The following is a 22,079-nucleotide window of genomic DNA, read 5'->3' on the forward strand; positions in this document are numbered from 1 at the left end:
GACCTCAAAGTCTGCCCCCAGTGGCAGACTCTTCAGCAAGGCCACACATCCTAAGCCTCCCAAAACACTGCCACAAACTTGGGACCAAATATGCAAATGCCCGAGACTATGGGTGACATCTCATTCATACCATATAGTCATTCAATAAATGCCCAGGGACAGGAGACTGTGTTGTACAATTAGCAGCTCTCTAGCCAGCCACAGGCTGACTCAGTGGAGTGTTCACATCCAAGCGCTGTGGATGTAGAAGTGTAAAGTCCCTTGACATTGAAACATTGTAACGAGGCCGTTAAAACACTAGTAGAAGGCTCGAGCTTAGTGTCTGGTGCCTGTCTACCGTGATGAGGTCTCAAGTTTGATCCTGTACTGCAGAAAAACCTACCAACCAAGCAGCAAACAGAAGCACCTAAACCAAACCCACCCAAAACAAAAGTCAGCAAACATGAAACAAAAACCAGAGGGCGAGCATTTCAGACCTGAGGACGATTCCAAGTCTCTGGGAAGACACGCTTGTCAGGAAAGAATGAGTCTCTGAGATTACTTGGAGAGTTTGCCCATCTGCTCTCTACAGGGCGTCACTACACAGGATGGTTAGCTTTAGACTGGAGATTCTCCTGCCTCAGCTTCACCCCAGAAACATTACAGCAAAAGAACATGACATATCTTTCTTTTCTGTTTTGTTTGTTATTTTGAGACAGGGTCTTTCTTTGTAAACCTGGTTGGTCTGGAAGTTGGTATGTAGACAAGGCTGACTTCAAACTCAAACATCTGCCTGCTGCTGCCTCTTGAGTGCTGGGATTAAAGACGTGTGTCACCGTGCCTGGCCAATTTGTACTTTCTCTTTTTTCTTTTTTTCAAGACAGGGTTTCTCTGTGTAACAGCCCTGGCTGACCTGGAACCAGGCTGACCTTGAACTCACAGAGATCAGCCTGCCTCTGCCTCCCGAGTGCTGGGATTAAAGGCGTGTACCACCACTGCATGGCTAGACTTTTCTTTAATCGCTTTTTATGATGCTGTGGATGGAAGTCAGAACCTTGGGCATACTGGGCAAGCTTTACCAATGAGCTACATCTGTAGGCTAAGTGTTTGTTTGTTTGTTTGTTTTTCAGAGCTGAGGACCAAACCCAGGGCCTTGTGCTTGCTAGGCAAGCGCTCTACCACTGAGCTAAATCCCCAACCCCAGGCTAAGTGTTTTTTATTTTTGTTTGTTTTTGTTTTGTTTTGAGACAAGGTCTCACACTGTAGCCCTAGCTGGACTGGAAACTGCTATGTAGGTCAAGTTGGCCTAGAACTTGAAGGCAATCTTTCTGCCTCGCCATCCACAGGGCTGGGATAACAGGCATGCCAGAGCCAGCCTAAACCTGTTTTGTTTGTTTGACTTTTGAGACAGTATTGTGTGGTTTGAATGAGATGGCCCCCACAGGCTCATATATTTGAATGCTTGATTACCAGGGAGTGGAACTGTTTGAAAGGTTTAGAAGGATTAGGAGGTGTGGCCTTGTTAGAGGAAGTGTGTCACTGGGGTTGGGCTTCGAGGTTTCAAAAGCCCATGCCAGGTTCAGTCATATTCTCTCTGCCTGTGGATCGGGATGTAGTTCTCAGCTACTGCCCAAGTGCTGTGTTACCATGATGATAATGGACTAAGCCTAGGAAACTGAAAGCAGGTCCCCAACTAGTGCTTTCTTTTATAAGAGTTGCTGTGGTTGTGGCGTCTCTTCACAGCAGTGGGGTATTGCTGTGACAGGGTGACCACGCTGCTGGTTGGCAGAATGTGGACTTTGGGATCAGGAAAGCAGCTGAAGGCTTTAAGTAAGGCTTAAGAGGCCATGGAGCATGGACGACAGCGGTGCTGAGAGCAATGTAAATTATAATGGCCCAGCTCAACAAGTTTCAGAAGGGAAGACTTTAGTGGGTGGCCTAGAGACAATTCTCGTGATATTTTGGCAAAGAATATGGCTGCTTTTTGCCCTTTGTCCTAAAAATCTGTCTGTGGTTAAATTGGAGTTTTGGACTCATGGCTTTGGCAGAGGAGATTTCAAGATAACCTAGTATTGATTGTTCTGTGGTTTTTAGTAATCACTCTATAATGATCTATAATGAAAAGGAGCTAGCCAGACAAAGAAAAATGCAAAATGTACAGTTTGAGGAGAAAAGGAGCACCAGAAAATGCTTTGTTGGAACCAAGTGCTGTGCTCAAGGAGATAAAAAGTTTAAAGAAAAGCCTGATGCTAAATGGAATAAAAGGAGTGTGACCTCAGGGCCAGACCCCACCAGCTAAGCTTCAAACTTGTGGAAAGGAATTAAAGAAAAGCTTAAGCAGTGAAGGAAACCATCAACAACAGAAAGATGATGCAGATGTGATTGAACGAAGGGGCCAAGTTCCAGCCCCATCAAGCCACAGGACTAGGCAGGCTCGGCCACATGATTTTGGAGTCAAGGATAGAAGAAAGGGGTTGTGGAATATCTGTGACTAGGAATGAGGCTAGGCATGTGTCAGGGTGTCCCTGCATGGAGGCCTAGAGAGGCCATTGCATGAAGCGGTGAAGGTGAAGCCTGGATTATATAGGAGACCCCAAGATGTTGGAGCTGCCGAGGAGAGCTGCAGACGGGGAGTGGACCCAGCCCTGGGAGAGGAGTGTTGCAGTCAACAAAGCAGAAAGGAGTTGTTGCTCTCAAGAGACAGCATGTTAACACTGGGCACTGTTGGGATTTTTTTTTGGGGGGGTCTTTGTTGGTTAAGTGGCGGTGCTCGTGGGCAGCGGCCATGCCAACAGATGTTGCAGTGGCAGAAGAATCACGAGCCATGGTTACCTTTCTAGAGCTTTATTGGGAGAGAAAGGGAGAGGGAGAGGGAGAGAGAGAGAGAGAGAGAGAGAGAGAGAGAGAGAGAGAGAGAGAGAGAGAGAGAGGGAGAGGGAGGGAGAAGGAGGGAGAATACAGAAGGAGGGGCGATACAGAAAAAAAGCAGAGAGGGGGCATGCCCGCTTTTTAGGCTGGGACGCCGTCGCGGGCTGGTGACGTAATTAAGAACATAATCTTTACAGTCTTGTCATCCAGGTCCCAAATAAATCACACACGGAGGCTTTTTCTTTTCTTTTTTTTTTTTCAGTTTGGTTTTTCGTGACAGGGTTTCTCTGTGTAGTTTTGGTGCCTGTCCTGCTCCCTCTGTAGACCAGGCTGGCCTTGAACTCACAGAGATCCGCCTGCCTCTGCCTTCCAGTGCTGGGACTAAAGACGTGCGCCACCACTGCCCAGTCACAGAGGCTTATTCTTAATTATGATTACCGGCCTTAGCTTGGCTTAGTTTCTAGACAGCTTTTAACTTAAATTATCCTATCTACCTTTTACCTCTGGGCTTTTCCCATTCTCTTACTCTGTGGCTTGCTGTGCACCTGGATGGCTATTCCCTACAGTCCTCCTCCTTTTCTGGCTCCTAGATCTCTTCTCCCAGTTTTCTCCTATATATATTCTCCGCCTGCCAGCCCCGCCTATCCTTCCTCCTGCCTCACTACTGGCCATTCAGTTATTTATTAGACCATCAGGTGTTTTAGATAGGCACAGTATCATAGCTTCACAGAGTTAAACAAATGCAACATAAATAAAAGTAACACACCTTAAAATAATATTCCCCAACAGGACACAGAGATGCAGAATTTGGAGTTTGTCTTGCTGGGTTTTAGCCTTGTTTTGGTCCAGTATTCCCTCACTATGCTCCCCTTTCTTCCTTTTGAAATGGTAATGTATATTCTGTCATTGAATATATATTTTAAGTATGTGATCTGTTCTTTGATTTGATTTCACAGGGGGTTATAAATTGCCATGAGTCTCAGAAAAGACTTTGGACTTTGAAACAGTGTTGAGGCTGTTATAGACTGTGGAGACTTTTGAAGTTGGACTGAATGCATTTTCCCATTATGGTATGTCTACAAGCCTATGGGGGTCAGGAATTGGAATGTGGTGGTTTGAATAATAATGGCCCCCACAGACTCATCTATGTGAATGTTTGGTTCCCAGTTGGTAGACTATGTAGGAAGGAGGATCAGGAGGCATGGTCTTGATGGAGGAGGCACATCACTGTCGACTACAAGTATCATAGAGAGCTCTGGGTTACCCCTGGCTTGTTGGATGTGCTCTTGGGGACTCCATGTAAGAAGTTTGCCTCCCCTGAGATCATTCTGCCATGAAAGAAAGTCCTTTGTGCAGCCATCTTGTCACCAGTCCCTAGCAGCCCCTGCCGAGGGGCCGGGTACATAAATGAGGACACTGAAGGCTGAGGAGGGAGAGCAGATGCTTCAGACATGACTGCTATGTGGCAGAGACACACTCTGTGGCCAAGCTTCTCTTAGACCCCTGACCACAGCCTGGCAGATGGCTGTCACACCATCACTTTATTATCCAGCAACAGTGACAGGACAGTGTTTACAAAGACAGAACTAAATACCTCTAGCCTTATGCCCTGGGTAAATGCCCTCCTGTGCTGGGCCCACCTTGATGCTGAGGTCCCTCAGATCCATGCAGAAGCCCCAGAGATGCCCTGGCATTGTGAGGCAGAGTGCTTGGTAGCAGCAGTCAGGACCCCTCATCTGCACACAGTGGAGGTGAGCATCTTTTAAAGTGAAGGCTGACATGCTTTCTCTGTAAAAATGGCTGTGGCTTGGGTTCTGTCATCCCTGACTAGACATCATGGGGCACTGTGGGCTGTAGGCAGAAGTTTCTGTCCCACCAGCAACTCCCTAATACCCAGTAGCCGCTTCCCAAATTACCACACAGAGGCTTGTATTAATTATAAATGCTCAGCTGATAGCTCAGGCTTGTTACTAGCTAACTCTTATACTTAAATCAACCCATATTTCTATTTATGCTTTGCCACGTTTGTGGCTTGTTATCACATTTTTTACACGTCCTGCTTATTTGGTGGCTGGCTCCTGACCCTGCCTTTCTTCTTCCAATCATTCTCAGTTTGGCTTTCCCACCTAACTTCCTGCCCAGCTACTGGCTTGTCAGCTTTTTATTAACCAATGAGAGTAATCCATATTCATAGTGTAGAAAAGGATTGTTCCACAGCATTTCCCTTTTTGTCTAATTAAAAAGGAAGGTTTTAACCTTAATATAGTAAAATTATATACATCAAAAAACAGTTACTAAGTAAGAACTACAGTAACACTATCTAATCCATTTGCATTTGGCAAAATTAGAGAAAATACTTAATTACCTATCTTGGTGAGTCTAAAGTTTTGTATCTAATTTACTTTCTATTATAACTAAGGAAAAATATAACTATCTAGTCTTCAACACCATCAAAGACCCCAGAAGGGTGAGATGTTATCTAATGACAGGGACATGAGGCTATCTGGACAGTCACCCAAAGTTCCTCCGCAAAGTTGGGGCATCCATCTTCGGTCTATAGGTCTAGCTTATCTGACAGACTTTCCTGTGAAGCAGGAAATTTTGAAGAACTGTCCTACTTTGTCTTGGCAAAGTTTGGCAGTCACCTTTCTTGTGTCCTGCTGGTCCGGTTTGGACAGTAGCTGTCAGCAATTGAGGCAAGGGCAGTTTCTTTGCCCATATGGCTAGCTTTTGCTACAAAGAAAACAAACTCCATATGGAGATTCTTTGATGCCCGTCATCCTCTTTGAATTAATTGGTGCTGTGAGAAGCAAATGTGTCTCACTGTCAAAAGCCTAAGTTCTTGAAACATTTTAAATGCCATATTCTGTATGTCTTTGAAGTGTTTGAAGATTGCCTATCTATCTGAAATATATCTCTGTATGACCTTGAAAACCTAACTAACATGACTATAAGTTTGCTACTATAAATGACTATTAATATGTATTTCTTAATTATATGTTATATTTTTAAATGAGCTGCAAAAACACAATACCTTAAACAAGAGCAGAAATATGCATATAGTATAAAATTAAATTTGAATCAATAGACCAAAATCCATACTAACATAAAATATTTAAGATTAATAGTTGTTTTTCAGATTAAAGTAGATTCAGTATCCTATCATTTCTATATTCTTCCTTTTGTTTTTAGAACAAGATCCCTGACTCTAGTTTTCTTTGTTTAGCTTTTTTCCTGACCATTATCCATAACAACTTGTAACTAACCCTCCTCAATGATGACAAACATTCATAATTTATTTTTTTGGAATGTGGCATAGTTCTCTAGACCATTTCCTGTTCATTGGGAGTGCTGGTAATCTTTGGGGAACCCTGAGAAATTTTAGGATTATGGTCAAATCTTGACTGGAATATTCTGTGAGGCTGGATCATCTCAGCCAGTAACTCTGAAGCTGTTCTGGATGCAGAACTCAGAGGAAATTGCAACAGTGACACTCTGAAATGTTGGATCATCTGGGCCATCCATTCCCACTGGAGATTTTCCAGGGGTCTTCCTTGATCAAACCTGATTTTTCTTAACCAGAACAAATCCACAGCCTCTCATTTCCTGTGTAAATAAAAGCAGAACTTCTTTCCCAAAGTAACATATCTTTTGACTTAAATTTTGAAGTCAAGATATTTTAAAAATATATAGGTTGGTTTAATCTAGCAGCTTTCATAATCAAATGTCTCTCAGCAGTTATCATCTGTTCATTAGCAGTCAAAAAATTAAAAACAACACAATAACATACAGTATCCAGACTCTGTATTTTCCATCTTTATGTGGCTTATTTTTTATTACTCTATTCCTTTTTAAAGGACTTTCTCTACGCTTTTCCTATTTTCTCCCAAGCCAACACATGTTTTTAAACACACTGTGACACATTTAGAGGCTCTTTTTGTCTGAATCTGTCCTTACTGTACATCTGTAACCTTTTGTCTTCATGAGCAAAAAAACTGCTGTGTAACTTAGATCATGGCATGCTGGCTCTGGCTCCTCCCCCTCGGTTCCCTGAGAGTCATGGTGGAGGCACATTTACTGCCAGCTCTGAGAGTCTTGTTTACCGTCCCAACTCTGGGAAGTTTCTAGATGCATGTTGCCACAGAGCAGCATGCTTCTGGCTGTTCATAAACACCAAATAAAAGTGTTTGGTGGTTGAGCCTCTTAAAAGAGCTGCCTGGTTTTGCTGCTAGTACCAAGCCAGGAAGCCATTTCTTAAAAGAGTCATGCCTCTGCTCATGGCCAGCGGACAGAGCCCACTGGAAAAAAGGCAGCTACCAGGAAGCCATGCTTGACTCTGTTCTTGTGTGACTAGAATCCATTTTTAAGCTTTGTCAGGTTTTATGTGGAAATTTCGGCCACATGTTGAAATGCCACATGTAAATGGATGTTTCCTGTCTCGACTGTCTAGTCCCAAATAACTGACTCAGAGTGAATATAAATTATAAATGCTCGGCCAATAGCTCAGGCTTGTTACTAGCTAACTCTTACAGTTAAATTGACCCCTATTTCTATTTATGTTTTGCCATGTGGTTTGTGGCTTGCTACCTCCCTTATTTTTTACACATCCTGCTTGTTCAGTGGCTGGCTGGCCTCCCTCCTGACTCTACCCTCCTTCCCATCATTCTGAGTTTGGATATTGTACCTAACTTCCTGCCCAGCTACCAGCCTGTCAGCTTTTTTATTAACCGATGAAATTCATATTCACAGTGTGGAAAAGGATTGTTCCACAGCACTGGGCCGTGCACTGGGGACAGCTGTGGGCAGTGCATGGGCAGGGCAGCGCATTGAGCACAGCTATGGGGGCAGCTGTGGGGGGGCAGCTGTGGGCCGTGCCTCGGGCAGCAGAGAGCAGGCATGCTGCTTCTCCTAGGCCCCCTCCCTGGCAGGGGTGGACCATGAAAGCACCCTGCTTATTTTATTCTTTTGGTTTTTTTGAGATAGCTTTCTCCTGCTGAAGCACCCATTTAGATACCATTTTTTCATTTTATTTTTTGGGGGACAGGGTCTTACTATGTACCCCTGGCTGGCCTGAAACTCACTATGTAGACATGGTTGCCTCCACACAGGTCCACTTGTCTCTCAGGTGCTAGGATTAAAGGTGTGGGCCACCATAGCTGTCTCGTTTCTAATTTTATTTACTCTTATTTCATTTTTTTGTGACATGGTTATCTTGCTGCACAGCCCAGGCTGGCTTCAAACTTGTGCTCTTCCTGCCTTCACTTCCCAATGGTGTGAGCTTCCATGGAAATAAGCGTCTGCCTCCATGGAAATGAGCGCCTGCTACCAACCCTGGCTTGATACTGTTAGCCACACCCTGTCCCTCATGGTCCATAGTGTTACATGTTCCCTGAGCAGAGCTGAGGAGTCTTCCCTGTAGAGTCCCTTCAGGCTCTACCAGGTAAACTCCCCACCCTTCCCATCTATCCATCCTGTCCAGACACTGCCTTCCTGTCTGGTTCCTGGGCCTCGCTCAAGGCCAGAGAATAGCTTGCTGACTCCAGAGAGCCAACAAAGTGTTAGGAGGGCTCATGTACCAAGCTACCTGAGACGCCCAGAGTCCTTGGGCAACTATGGGGGTTGGGGGTGGGAGTGGGGGTGAGGGTGGGGGCCTCACAGCAGAGGCGGGCCTGCAGACCCTGCAGTAACATGCCTTTCCCAGAGCTGCTAGGGTTGGTGGTTCTGCACCTTGTCTGCACGAGACACAGGCATGCAGCAAGGTCAGCTTTAATGGCGTCATTGATGCCAGCTTGCTGTCTGCCACGTCGGGGTTCCGCATGAAGTTACACCTAGTTGAGAATCAAGCGTTTCTAACGAGCCCCGAAGGGATATTTTCCCTTTGTGCAAACAGTCCTTTTGTGCAGAGGGAATTCTGTGGCTTCTTGGCAGACACAGGTGGGAAGCACTTCAGCGAACACCTCTCACTCCCTGCAGTTCAGAGCGATGCGCTGCATGTCAGCACAGCCAGCCCAGGCGGCAGGTGGCTTCTCTGCATGCTGTGCTGGGAGCCCCTCCTTGGACGGCTTCACAGCCTCTGACCCCTCAGTGTCCAGCACTAAATCCAGATGCAGTCTGTTTAGCTTCCTCCCAGAGGTCTGAGCTGCAGACTCACTCTGATCCCTGTTGTCTTAGTTAAGAGCGTCCATTGCTTGGATAAAACACCATGACCAAATGCATCTTGGGGAGGAAAGAGTTTATTTGATCTTACAACTCTCAGGTCACAGTCCATCACCAGGGGAAGTCAGGACAGGAAGTCAAGGCAGGAACCTGGAGGCAGCAACTGAAGCAGAGGCCATGGAGGAACGCTGTTTACTGGCTTGCTCCCCATGGCTTGCTCAGCCTGCTTCTTTGTACAACTCAGGACCACCTGCCCAGAGTTGGCACCACCCGAGTCAGTCATTAATCAAGAAAGTGCCAGGCAAACTTGCCATATACAGGTGTTTTCTCAATTTAGGAATTCTTCCCAAATGCCCCTAGCTGTGTCAAGTTGACAAACAAAACAAAACAAAACCCCCAACTAGCCAGCTCACTAAGTTAACCAGGGAGCAGAAGACAAGTGCTCCCAGGGTCACTTGTCCCAGAGGGGCCGAGCTAGCAGCACAGCACTAGGCAGGTGCTGACTACTCGCGGGCCTCACACCTCTATTCAGGTGGCTACACCACGACGCCAGGGCTTGAGTCCCTGTGAGTCTACCGGGTCAGCAGCAGCAGTGAAGCTGCTAGGCATCTCTGCCAGAGCTCACAGACTACAGCAGCAAACAAACCTTAGACCGAGCTACCGAAGTTACCAAGCAGGAATTCTTGAGGCTACCCTATTTGCCAGACAGAGGGAATGTGGGGCAGGACTTGGGGCAGCTCCTCTGGAGTTCAGAGCCCTGCTCGTCAGCCACAGCATCTGCTAGGATCAGGAACCATCCTTCCATCACCTGACTGCCCCCCTTGAAATGCTAAGAATAACTATTTCATGCCTGTGCTCCTGACTCAGAGAGACACCCAACAGGAAAGTTGGGTATGGAGGCAGACGGGTAATCTCATACTTAGGAGGCAGAAATAGAGGGACAGAGTTCTAGGGCAGCCTTGGCTACATAGAAAAACCAGATGGAAAGGATGTTATGACGGGATACACCAACCCGGAACCAGCACTGAGCACAAGAAATGCTGCCACTATTTCCGGCACTCGTTTTCCATGGCTGTGAGTGGTCTCCCGTGACGGAAAAGGATGTGGGCAGATAAGTGGCAGGTGAGTGGCGTCTGCCTCTCAGGTGACTGGCCAGCTGGCCGGGGGCTCTGCCTCTGCCTCCAGGAGCCCTGGCTCGTTCTGAGAACAGCACAGTGCAGGCATGGAACCTCCGCTGCTGCTCCTGGGCCGCAGTTCTGGTCTGGGACTCCTTTGCTGCAGCCGGCAGGAAGCCGCTGTTTGCCCAGACCCAGGGACAACCTTCACGGAGGCCTCATGGCTCAGCCAATGTGGACGGTGCAATTTAAAATGACCCCCAAAGGAAACAAGAAAGAAAACAGCAAGTTTCCAGGATAGGCATTTGGGCTTGGGAAAGAAACCCCAGGGTTGGATCTACACGGCCCCCATCATGCAGACCACGTACTGAGTACAGGGGGACCCAGAGCATCCCACGTACAGATGGGTGCTGGGGTTCTTCCCCATCCCACTCCCTCTGTGGTATGCCTTTTCCTGGGGAGACATCTATCCACCCCACACTGGACACAGACAGGAAAGGAAGACGTCTCACCCGAGTCTGCCCAGTGAACCGATGACGTCACTGGAGTTTACCTGCAGAAGCGTAGGTGGCGCAAAGGCAGCTGAGATGACCCAAGCCAGCGCCGGGGATCTCTCACGAAAGCTGCATGCCTGCAGCTCCCTGCCCAGCCTGCAGGCAGCAAAACTGTTCTCTCCCCAGGAACCGACACTGCTTCCTGTGAGCCTCCTTCCTCGAGGCAGGCGAGGACGGTCCCATGTGGAGGAAGCAGCTGTCTAACCACCAGGCCATGGACAGCAGGGTCCCAGGAAACCCATGACAGCTGCCCACTGGCTGCCACCTTCAGGTGTGTGACAGGAAGGGGCGGGGAGGGTTCGGCAGAGGTGTGAGATGAGGCTTCCAGAGCTAGGCTTCCTGAGGCAGCCCCAGGGGCCCACACAGGCTGGGAGGTCATCTCCAAAGGCGCTGGGGAAAGGACAGCGCTGCACAGTGCTGCTGGGGTATCACAGCACAGTCTGGGCGTGACAGGAACTGGGCTATCTTTCCCACTCATAGATGGGCTCCCCAATTTTCCTACAACCCTCCCCCCCCAAACACACACATACACATTCTTCGACCAGGTCTTTCTTCATAGCCCAAGCTGGCCTGGCCTCAGAGATCCACCTGCCTCTGTCTCCTGGGTGCTGGGATTCAAGTTCAGGCTCCGCTGCAACTGCTCTTAAGGGGCCACTGAAGCACCAGCCTGTGCCCTACAAAGCGGTCAGACTTCCTTTGTACCGCCAGTCCCCAAATGAAGGCACAGAGACTTAATATTATGAAAGTCTGGCCTTATCTTAGGCTTGTTCCCAACTAGCTCTTATAACTTATATTAACCCATTTATGTTAATCTATGTTCTGCCATGTGGCTCGTTACTGCTCCATACTGAGGCTTGCTGGCTTAATCCCGCAAGCCTCAGATTCTTCCCTAGTTCCCCTCTCTCCCCGGAAATCCCGCCTATCCTCTCCTGCCTAGCTATTGGCCATTCAGCTCTTCGTCAAACCATTCAGAAGGCGCCTTAGGCAGAGACACATTTTCACAGTGTACCAAAGGATTATCCCACAACATGGATAGCTGTGACTGACTCTCCACCCCTGCCGTGGGCTCCCTGGGGATGGAGAGCGGCTGTGTAAGTTGCATCACTGAGATGGAATACCTTCACAGACGCACCTCAAGGGAGGAAGGGTTTACCTGGCTGATGGTTTGAGGGCACACAATCCACGTGGTGAAGTGGGAGGTCACACTGCACTAGTCAGGAAGGGCAGTGGGGAGGAACTCGAGGCCCACCCCAGGGACCCACTTCTTGCAGAGTCTCTCCCTCCTAAAGGTCCACAACCTTCCCAACTGGCGCCACCACCTGGGGACCAAGCGTTCAGACACACGGGCTGATGGGGACAGTTCACACTGGGACTGTAAGAGGATGCTCCTGCTCCTCCCTGCCCGAGACACACGGGAAGCTCTGACATCTCCCCCTCTCCCTTTCATGTGTCTGTCTTCCTCCCTCCTTCTCTCCTCCCTTAGAAACTCTGGAAGAGGGTAGGGGGAGGCCAAGGCACCCCACCCTTTACCTTGAGAAACTTGGGGGCCTTGTCCAAACTTCAGACACTCAAAGCTACAGGGCCTAATATTTAGGGACTTGGTATCAGAGCTTAAACAGGGTAACACAAACAGGACACTTGGGACAGGTGTCAGGTCCCCGGGGGGAGTCTGGGAGAGGGATGAGCAGTGTGTCTTGCTGGTACTCTAGCAGGGACTTTCTTCAAAGAGTGAAGAGGCCTGTGCCTGTGGTCGAGGGCTGCTTTGGTGACCAGGGTCAGATTGCTCACTAGATCTACACGCTTCCGCCTATGTGGATCAGGTTGGCCGCCCTGTCTCTGGGACTCCAGGGCAGTCAGCCCTGTCACAGACCTCTGCTGGTCAGATTCTGCTGAGGGCGGCTCCCAATTCATAGCCTATTGCAGGAAGCATTCCCGCCTGTCCTTGGTGAATAAGTGCCACCTTTTATACATTGGCAGCTTAGATCCCCACTGCATTTAGAAATTCCAAGCTGGGGCTGCAGTTGCTGTGGTAACATCTCATGGCTTCAGTTGGAGCCACACCTTTCACAGGCATACAGAGAGAAGCAACCATGAAGCCCTCTGAAGATGCTGGGCTCCCTGGCAACTGCCTCCCTCAGTGTGGGGCGAAAGGAACGTCCTCCCAACCCTCCTGAAGAAGGTCACGTTCCCATCTCCCAACCATTTCCTCTTCCAACCGGGCTTCTTCGCTTCCCATCACGGACACCTCTGGACTGAGCCTTCTCTGGCCCTGGAGCTGTGCACCAGACCATAGTTTCTGCTGCATATGTCTGACCCGGACCACACACTCCTTCGCTGTCCTCCACATGTGCCCCCAGCTTGGGGACATCAGGCTTGGAGACATCATCAGGCTGCGGCAGACATATTTGGCCTCAGCAGGCTATGTGTAGAGTCTGGTCACAGACCAGAGCCCCAGAGTGGCGTTGGGACTCTTAAGGTCAGCGGAGCCTGGCAGGGCAGGACTGGGGTGCTCCAGCTCTTCAGGGTACAGGATTCTTCTAAAGAAGGCCCACGGTCCCCACTCCTTGGCTGCTCCCTCACCTCTGCAGTCTACAACCCCACCTGTCGACCCCACCTCAGAGGCTGCTCACCCGTCGGCCACATGCTCAGAGAGGCTTTGGGCGCTCACTCCTAAGTAAGGCCTTCTCACTCCATGTTCCTTATGGCTGTGCTTGTGCCCTGGGTACTGCCGAGGGCTCTGGCTTGTGGCCTGTCTCAGCTGGTTTCTGGGCTCTCCCCTTTACCTTCTCCCTTCAGAGGCTGGCGCCTCCTTTCTTGGCCTTCTGTCTGGCTTGTGCTGCAATCCACAGTACCTCCTTCCCTGGCCACGTGGTCACCCCATCAACCCACTCCCGCCTCCCTTTAGGGAGCTCAGTTTCATCCTTTCCTCATCCTGGCCCTGGATGTCAGGAGTTCCTGAACATTTCTGGGACAACAAGGCACTGTGGGGTTGACAGCCTCCCAAGGCCAAGCCCTGAGTACCTGCACCTAGAACTCCCTGCTTAAAGGAAGACTGATGATGGCCCTTGGGATCTGACCGCTCTGACTCTAGGGAGAACACAGGGATATCTCCATGGACAGTTCCCACCTTGAGCCTTCAGGTCGGCAATGGGAAATTTATTGTCACATGTTCAGGCTGGCCATCCTACCAGGTCCAAGCTATGCCTCTTACCAAGCTTCAGGGCCAGGTGTCTATCATCAGGTGCTGTCATCTGAATGACAGGTCACAAAAGGAACACAGAGCCTTATGAAGAAAGTGGCTGCCACAGACCTCTGGCCACCATCTGCCGTCCTCAGAGGCCCCTGCGGACTTCCCACAGGGCCAGGTCAGGACTGGAGTAAGACGGCAGTGTCCGACAGCCAAGTCACGGGCGGGGGTAGAGTGACCAGATGCTGATACGCTGGTCCTTGGACCCCGCAGCAAGCAAGCCATCGGTGGCGAAGGCCACGCAGTACACAGAGGCGCTGTGGAAGGCCAGAACAGCCAGAGGCTTCATTGTCCTCCAGTGAAACACACGGATGCGATGGTCCCAGCCTGCCGTGGCTAAGATCTTGTGGTCTGGCCGGATGGTGACTTCGGCAATGCCAGGATTGGTGAGTTCCTGAGTCTTGTTCACCTGTCAGTGGGCAGGGAAAGAAGAAGAATTAGGCTGCCCTTGGGTCTGCTGCAGTCCTTGGCCACAAATATCCGTTCCCTGGCTCTACTCTGCCATAGGCTGTGACAGCTCCACATTCTTGTCCATCTGGCCTCTCCCTCAACCCCACGGTCTCAGCAGGGGCCTCCCTAAGCACATACAAGGCCACAGGGCTATGCTGTGCTCCTCTGCAGGCTGCTTGGACAACTCTAGCCCTGGAGGAACCTGGGAGGCCAGCTCCTGGGTTCTCAGTGTGGAGGAGCTAGCACAGTCAACATTTCTCCTGGAGGGACCTCCACTGACGTTTGTGGAATATGGGTGATGCCAATTCCATCAATAGTAACACTGAGTCAGATGAGAGCCCGAAGCAGGGAAGGGGTTCTTGGACTGCCCAGAGAAGGGAGTGGCAGAGTGGACGGGGTGGCTTGACTGTGTCCCTCAAGAAGTCACAGTCAGAAACCCAATTCTCAAACTCACCTATTAGTGCTTTCTGAGGTAGGGTATTTGGCAGGGAAGTGGGATATGTGAGATGACGAGGCCTATTAGAGACTCTCTCGGAGGAGGAGGAGACCTGTTCTGTCTTGTCTCGGGATAGTCCCCATGTTGTGACTGGAACTCAGCAGACACAGGCTTTCCAGCTGCCTGGACTTCAGCATCACCAGCCAAATAAACTTATTTTTAAATAACAATTTTATTTTTATTTTATGTATTTGAGTGTTTTGCCTGCACATATAATCTGTGTACTATGTGTGTGTAGGGCCCCCAGAGGCCAGAAGAGGGCATCGGAGCCCCTAGGACAGGAGCTACAGAGAGCCGCCATATGGTACTAAGAATTGAACTTGGGTCCTCTGCAAGAACAGCTAGTACTCTTGACCACGGAGCCATCTCTCTGGCCCTAAGCCTCTGTTCCTTAGACACTGCCCAGGCTTGGCAGTCTCAGGCATTTGGTAATAGAAAATGGAGTTAGGTGCAGGGGAGGGAAACAGCACTGGAGGAGGAGGAAGGAATCCAGATGTGCTCCTCACTGGCTATGGACCCCGTTTCTCAGGCTCGGCTGTCAGTGCGGTCTGTTCCTCTGTATACCCTCCGCAGCGCCGTTCATCACTGCGCCCTGCCAAACGCAAGACCAATGCGGCCACCCAGACTTTAAACCCGGAACATCAAGTCAAATAAAAAATTCCTTTATAAGTTAGCCTGCCTCGGGTTCTTTGCTACAGTAACGAAGGCAGCCCTCTTGTTACACAGGCCTAGCCTAGGTTCTTTGCTACAGTAACGAAGGCAGCCCTCTTGTTACACAGGCCTCGCCTGCCTCAGGTTCTTTGCTATAGTAATGAAGGCAGCCCTCTTGTTACACAGGCCTGGCCTGCCTCGGGTTCTTTGCTACAGTAATGAAGACAGCCCTCTTGTTACACAGGCCTCGCCTGCCTCAGGTTCTTTGCTATAGTAATGAAGGCAGCCCTCTTGTTACACAGGCCTCGCCTGCACTCTGAAGGCCAGCTCTGTTCCTGTGAGTGGCCTGCCTCTGAGCCACAAGCTTTCTGTTAGTCTCTTTGTCTTCAGTGCCTTCTTGCAGGAACACATCTCCCTTTGTAGACAACGATTCATCTCCACAAAGATGACAAGGAGGCTGGGCACGGTGGCCCGTGCCTTTAATCCTAGCTCTCTGGAGGAAGAGGGACAGGTGGTCTCTGTGAGTCTGAAGCCAGGCTGGTCTACATAGTGAGATTTTGCTTTAAAATGGAAGGAAGGAAGGAGACACAAGGAAAAATGAGTGACGGTACCCATGGGAGTGAGCAGAAATGGTCACAGAGCAACTGACTACAAATTAACAAAACACAGCCCGATGAAGTAGGCTATTCTTAAAACAGTCACTGTGGGACTTGGCAGGGCTCAGGATGAGGCCGAAAAGGATGATAAAGGGAATGAGCACCAGTGGAGACCTTGAATGAGGTAGGATGGGGTTCAGGAGGGCAGGAAGATCAGAAAATAAACCAAGTGAGAACAAAGCAGTTACAATGGACCAGAGAAAACATGGAGGGCAGCAGAAGAGCACTCAATAGTAAGATACACTCTAAAATTATTAGGGCTAAGAGTAAAGAGAGACCTTCCAATAACCAGGCAAAAAATCACATGGCAAAGCACAGTAGAAGCTGTCACCAGGAAGTTCCAGGGCTACATGTGTGCCAGCAGAGGGCGGGGCAGTGCTCTTACAGGCAGAGGGGAACATGGCCCAAGAGTTTTATATCCAGCCAAACTGTCACTCAACTGTGAAAACAGTAGACAAACATTTTTGAACATGTAAGAGCTGAAAGAATATTGCTCCCGTAAGTCCTTCTGGAAGAACAAGAAGATTAACTCCAGTCTTGCAGGAGATGGCTAGAGGACTACAGTGAACGGTCTGGCAGACAGCACTCATCTACTCACCTACAGGATTAGGTCCAAGACATGGGGATTATGGCTAGGAGAACCAGTTATGTAACTAACAGAAGCATGGGCGGTGATGAGAAAGACGGGGTGCTGCTCAGGACTTGCTCACTGTTTGACCTCACATCTGAGATGATCTGACCCCCACCATAAATGATGGCAACTCGGCACATCTCTTCTCCTCTTCCACCTGAGAAGAGATGCCTTGGTTTTCTGGTATTTGCTTTGCATATCTGTATATGATAATACAAAGCAATAAAAGTATAAATATTCTCTGACTTTAAAGATTAAATTCCATCCAAAGTTAAATCAAATCTGAGCTATGTACAGAAGGACTTCAAAGGGCCAAGCATCAGATAAGACAGACACCAGTGAGAGAAGCTGGGCATCACTTGGGTTCCAAACTCAAGGCAATCAGTAAGATAAGACTTGGTACCTAACACTGATCAAAGGCACAGTTCACACTCAGGAGTTGTGACTGCATCCAGCAAACAGGCTCATCTTTCATAAAGTGCCCAATGCCTAACTAGTCATCTTGTTGGAAACAATCATGAAGGGGAACAAAACACACAAGGTAATTGTTGACAGGTCCTGGACAGCAGGCAGGGTGGGGCCCTGGCATTCTCTGCCTGGGGACAAAATCTAGCTAGAATATAATAGTCACATTAAGTTGAGGAGACAAATAAAAATCTGGGGCAGCTCGAAGGCTGAGGTCTGTGGGGTTGAGGTGGTGGAATGAAGGGAGACGTGATGTTCTGGGGACCGAGGACTAGATGTGTGTCCCCTAGAAGACCTTGTTTGAGGTCTAGGCTCTGTATGTCATCACAGCAGGTGAGAGGTCAACAGTGAGAGCTAAAGACAGGCTGAGCCGCCAGGCCTCACATCAGAAATAATGATCCAACCTAGGAGTGCGGCCTTCTCTAGATATCTAACAAAGTGAGAAGCCAGGCCTGGCGGAGTCTAAGGGGCTGGGGCTTCAATGCCACCACAATGAAGGCGGCTGAGATGGCTTTTCCACAAACCTGCCCCAACACAGCATGAAGCCACGCCCACACAAGTCCAATGTGACCAGCCAGTCACTAAACACCAGAGAAGAGGCAAGTGAGCATCGGCACAAAGTAACAGAATCCAGTGTCTTCAACACACGAATTTACAATGTCTACCCCACTGGCAGTACACAGAAAGGCAGGACTACATGTTCCATAATCAAGGGAAAATCCCGTCAGTAGAAACTGACCCCCCAAATGGTGCAGGTACTGAACATATCAAAGAAAGATGTCTATGAAAGGGCCGTGCAGATGGTGCCAAGTGTGACCACCTGAGTGTGAATCTTTGGGACCCATGGAAAACCCAGGAAGGCAGGGCGTCCAGTGGGAAGGTGGAGCAGTTTACCTGCAATCCCAGTATCTGGGAGGCAGAGACAGAGGATTTGGGGCCAGCTGGCTAGCTAGTCTAGCTAGAACTGGGGAGCTCTGGGTTCAGCAATAGTGGAGAATTATCAAGGAGGACACTCAATGTCAACTTTAGGGCTGCAAACACATGTGCATGCTCACATATGAACACACGTGTCCATACACATGTGCACAAGGATACACAAACACATGTGCACTACACACACAAAAACTAAAGAAAAATAAGTCAAGAAAATTATAAAATTATATGAATTAAGCAGATAGTAATTATTAGTACAGAGTAAAAATTATAAAAAGAATAAAAATATAGAACTAAAAATATCAATTAGAATAAAATGGACAGGACAGGGCTAATAACAGAGCAGAAATTTTTTTATAAGAAAGTGAACTGGGCCACTGAGCTGGTTCAGAGGGCAAAGGTGCTCGCTACCAAGCCTATGATCCTTGGGACCCACAGGTAGGAGAAAACCTACTCTTGCAAGCTGTCCAGCTGTCCTCTGACTTCTGCATGTTCACAGTGCACACGCACAGTACACAAGCACACAAAATAAATAAAAAATGTCTTCTTCCAGATAAAGGGATTGAACTCTGGATAGGACCTGGGCCTACAGGAAAGTGCCAGAGGTGGCAGCTGCTGATGAATATCAGACACTCTGTATGTGAGTGCGTGTGTGGACGTGTGATGTCTGTGGCGGGGCAGGGATGCTTAGCAGGAAGAGCGCACCGGCTGCTCCTGAGCACCCACCTGGTGGCTCACAGTCAGCTGTGACTCCAGCTCCAGGGGATCCAGTGCCGCCTTCTGGGCTCCGCTGGCGCTAGCGTACATGGAATACACTCACGCAACACAGAAACAAAAACTAAAATATAAATTAAGAAAATACTGTGTTTCAAAGTTTAAAAAAACTGTTTAAAGCAAAATTAATGTAAGATGGGTGTAGCAGAAGCCCAGGTGACAGCAGCGACAGACTCACGGCGCTTGTCTGAGAACACAGGCGCAGAGGTACTGGATCAGCGTGGAGAAACAGAGACGAGCAGCAGAGGGTTAAAGACGGGGCAGCCTGAGGACTGTGAATACTAAGAGTGCAGACCCAACCCCATTCCCGACCAGAACACTAAGTACAAATGCACCAAAGGCCCCAGTTAGAAACCAGTGATTGTCGGGCAGCATTAAACAAAGCAACACACAGCTTGGTGTGATGGTGCACACCTTTAATCCCATCATGAAGGGGGCCGGGGCAGGCAGAGCTCTGTGAGTTCAAGGCCAGCATTCCAGGCAAGCCAGAGCTACACGGTGAGCTCTTGCCCCTCTCCCCCCAAAAAAGGACATGAAATAACATGTTATCCATAAAGGTAATGTTTCAAACACACATAAAGACATGCTGAAGGCAGAAGCGTGGAAAAGATGTACTGCCAAAGAGCAGAGCTAAGAAAGCAGAGGCTGCTGTTCAGTATCAGCTCAGGCCGACTCAAGACAAAGAGCACCATGAGGCACTCCAGGCTGGGTACAGGTCAGGAGCAGGGCTTGCCTAGCACCTGGGAAGTCCTGGGTTCCACCCCAAGTGTTCTCTCCCTCTCTCCTTCCCCCTCCCCTGCTCTGGCATACTTACATACAACACACACACGGACACACAGACACACACACAGACACAGACACAGACACACACAGACACACACACACCCCTACATATAACCTCAGGAAGAATGGGCCATTTGCACGGAGGAAGCAAGCATCTGAAACGCTTCAAAGACCATGAAACAAAAGTGGCAGAAATGAAGGGTGACTAGGCACAGGAGAACAGGGTCCCGAGACCCTTCCTCGGGAACTGGTAGAAAACCAGACTGCAGCCCGAATCAGTAAGGACTTGAACTGCAGACTGGCTTATATGACCCATGTCAAGCTGACAAAAATTGCCCAACATCGGCACTGCACTTGTCTTCTCTAGTGTGTGAGGTCTGCTCTCACAGACAATGCCACACACGGGACCACAATCAGGCCGTGCGTTCATAAACACTGAGACTGACAACAGGGTGAACTAGATTAAAGACACCTACAAAATCAACAAGTATTTGGAGATTAGCTAATTTCTTCTAAAGAAGTCATGGATCAAAGAATAAATCACATGAAAAAAGATTTAGGCTGGGCATGGTAGATCTTGAGCTCACTATGTAGCCAAGACTGGCTTTGAACTCCTGATGGTCTTGGCTCCACTTCCAGTGCTCAGATTGTAGGCATGAGGCACCGTACATGGCTCTGAAGACTAAAACAAAGACACACTGGGCAGTGGTGGCGCACGCCTTTAATCCCAGTATTCAGGAGGCAGAGGCAGGCAGATCTCTGTGAGTTCGAGGCCAGCCTGGTCTACAGTGGGAGTTCCAGGACAGCCAGGGCTACACAGAGACCCTGTCTTGAAAAACAAAGCAAAAAACAAAGACATAATGTCTAAGGAACCTGTATGGGATCCACTTCAGGAGATACCTAGGCTGGGGTTGACCTGCCAACAGCCCCTGCAGGTGGGATCCAGGACTCTGGGCCCCACAGAGGCCCTTCCAGAGCACAGGTGCATCAGAACCGACTCACATACACTCAGAGGCCACCACGCCGGCCACCGTGAGATCCTACCAAAGGACTGAAACATGGCCTTAGTTTATGGGAGGAAGGCTACCATTCAAGAACATCCCAGCATGCCAGGCATGGTGGCACATGCCTTTAATTCTAGCACTTGGCAGGCAGATCTCTGCAAATTTGAGTCTACTCTATAGCAAGTTCCAAGACAGCCAGGACTATATAGAGGAGACCCTACATTTCAAACAACAACAAAAACCCAGGACTGCTATGGTATAAAATGAGACATTCTGGGCTGGTGTGGTACACATGTCATCCCAGTACTTAGGGGCAGGATCAGGAGTTCAAAGTCATCTAGGCTACATGGCGAGATTGAGGGCAGTGTGGGCTGCATGAATCTGTCTCAAAAATTAAAGTAAGGGGCTGGAGAGATGGCTCAGCCATTAAAAGCACTCACTGTTCTTCCAGAGGACCCAGGTTTGATTCCCAGCACCATATGTTAGTTCACAGCCATCTGTAACTGCATTTTCAGGGAGTCTGTCGCCCCCTCTGTCCTCTGCTGGTACTGCACAACATGGTTAACAGACAGAGACACAGACATAAAATAAAAATCTTTTAAAAATTTAAAAGAGGGACTGGAGAGATGGCTTAGTGGTTAAGAGCACTGACTGCTCTTCCAGAAGACCCAGGTTCAATTTCCAGCACCCACATGACAGCTCACAACTGTAATTCCAGTTCCAGGGGATCTGACACCCATGGCACAACATCAATGCAAATAAAGTAAAAGATTAAAAAAATAATAAAAGATAAAAATTTAAAAGAAAAGAAAATTTATGAAAGAATGAAAAAGAAAAAGAAAGCATCAGTAGGGCGAAAGATAGCTCCATGAGACACAGCTACATCTTGAAGGTCAGGACTAAGAAAACTAAAACCCACATAGGGAACTCGGTGTGAGCCCCACTAACAGCCGGTGGACAGACTTCTTTTCCAGAAGGTGGATGAAGAACACCAGGAAGATAATTACTTTATTGGCTGTTCTTAAGCTAGCGTTCAAATGCATAAAGCAAGGAACGATGGGAAGAGGGGAGAGGGGCAGGACAGGGCCAGCGGGAGGCTCTCCTGGACCTCAGGGCCTGGCCATGTGTGTGCCTAGGCAGGCGTCTATGTGTGCGGCGGTGTGTCTGGAGACAGACATTTTCTTCTCAAGCACATGTGCGCCACTGATGCAAACTGAACCAGCCCTCTGCATTTCAAAGAACTGAAATCATTCAGACCTTGTTCTCTGACCACAGCGTAATTAAGTTAGAATTTGAAAACTAGAAGATAACTGGGGT

The 22,079-nt window shown here is 48.8% G+C and overlaps 1 protein-coding gene across 1 annotated transcript in view; it reads right to left on the reverse strand.

The window, feature by feature from the left end:
* Positions 1–13,781: 13,781 nt before the first annotated feature.
* The window catches only part of Gnb1l (G protein subunit beta 1 like), a 73,920-nt gene continuing 65,622 nt past the window's right edge, over positions 13,782–22,079 (reverse strand). Inside the window, exon 8 of the mRNA XM_028854178.2 lies at positions 13,782–14,328. Coding sequence (XP_028710011.1) covers positions 14,077–14,328 — 252 coding nt within the window. The 3' untranslated portion in view covers positions 13,782–14,076. The remainder of the gene's footprint in view (positions 14,329–22,079) is intronic.

The sequence above is a fragment of the Peromyscus leucopus genome, chromosome 12, assembly GCF_004664715.2.
Source record: "Peromyscus leucopus breed LL Stock chromosome 12, UCI_PerLeu_2.1, whole genome shotgun sequence".
NCBI lineage: Eukaryota > Metazoa > Chordata > Mammalia > Rodentia > Cricetidae > Peromyscus > Peromyscus leucopus.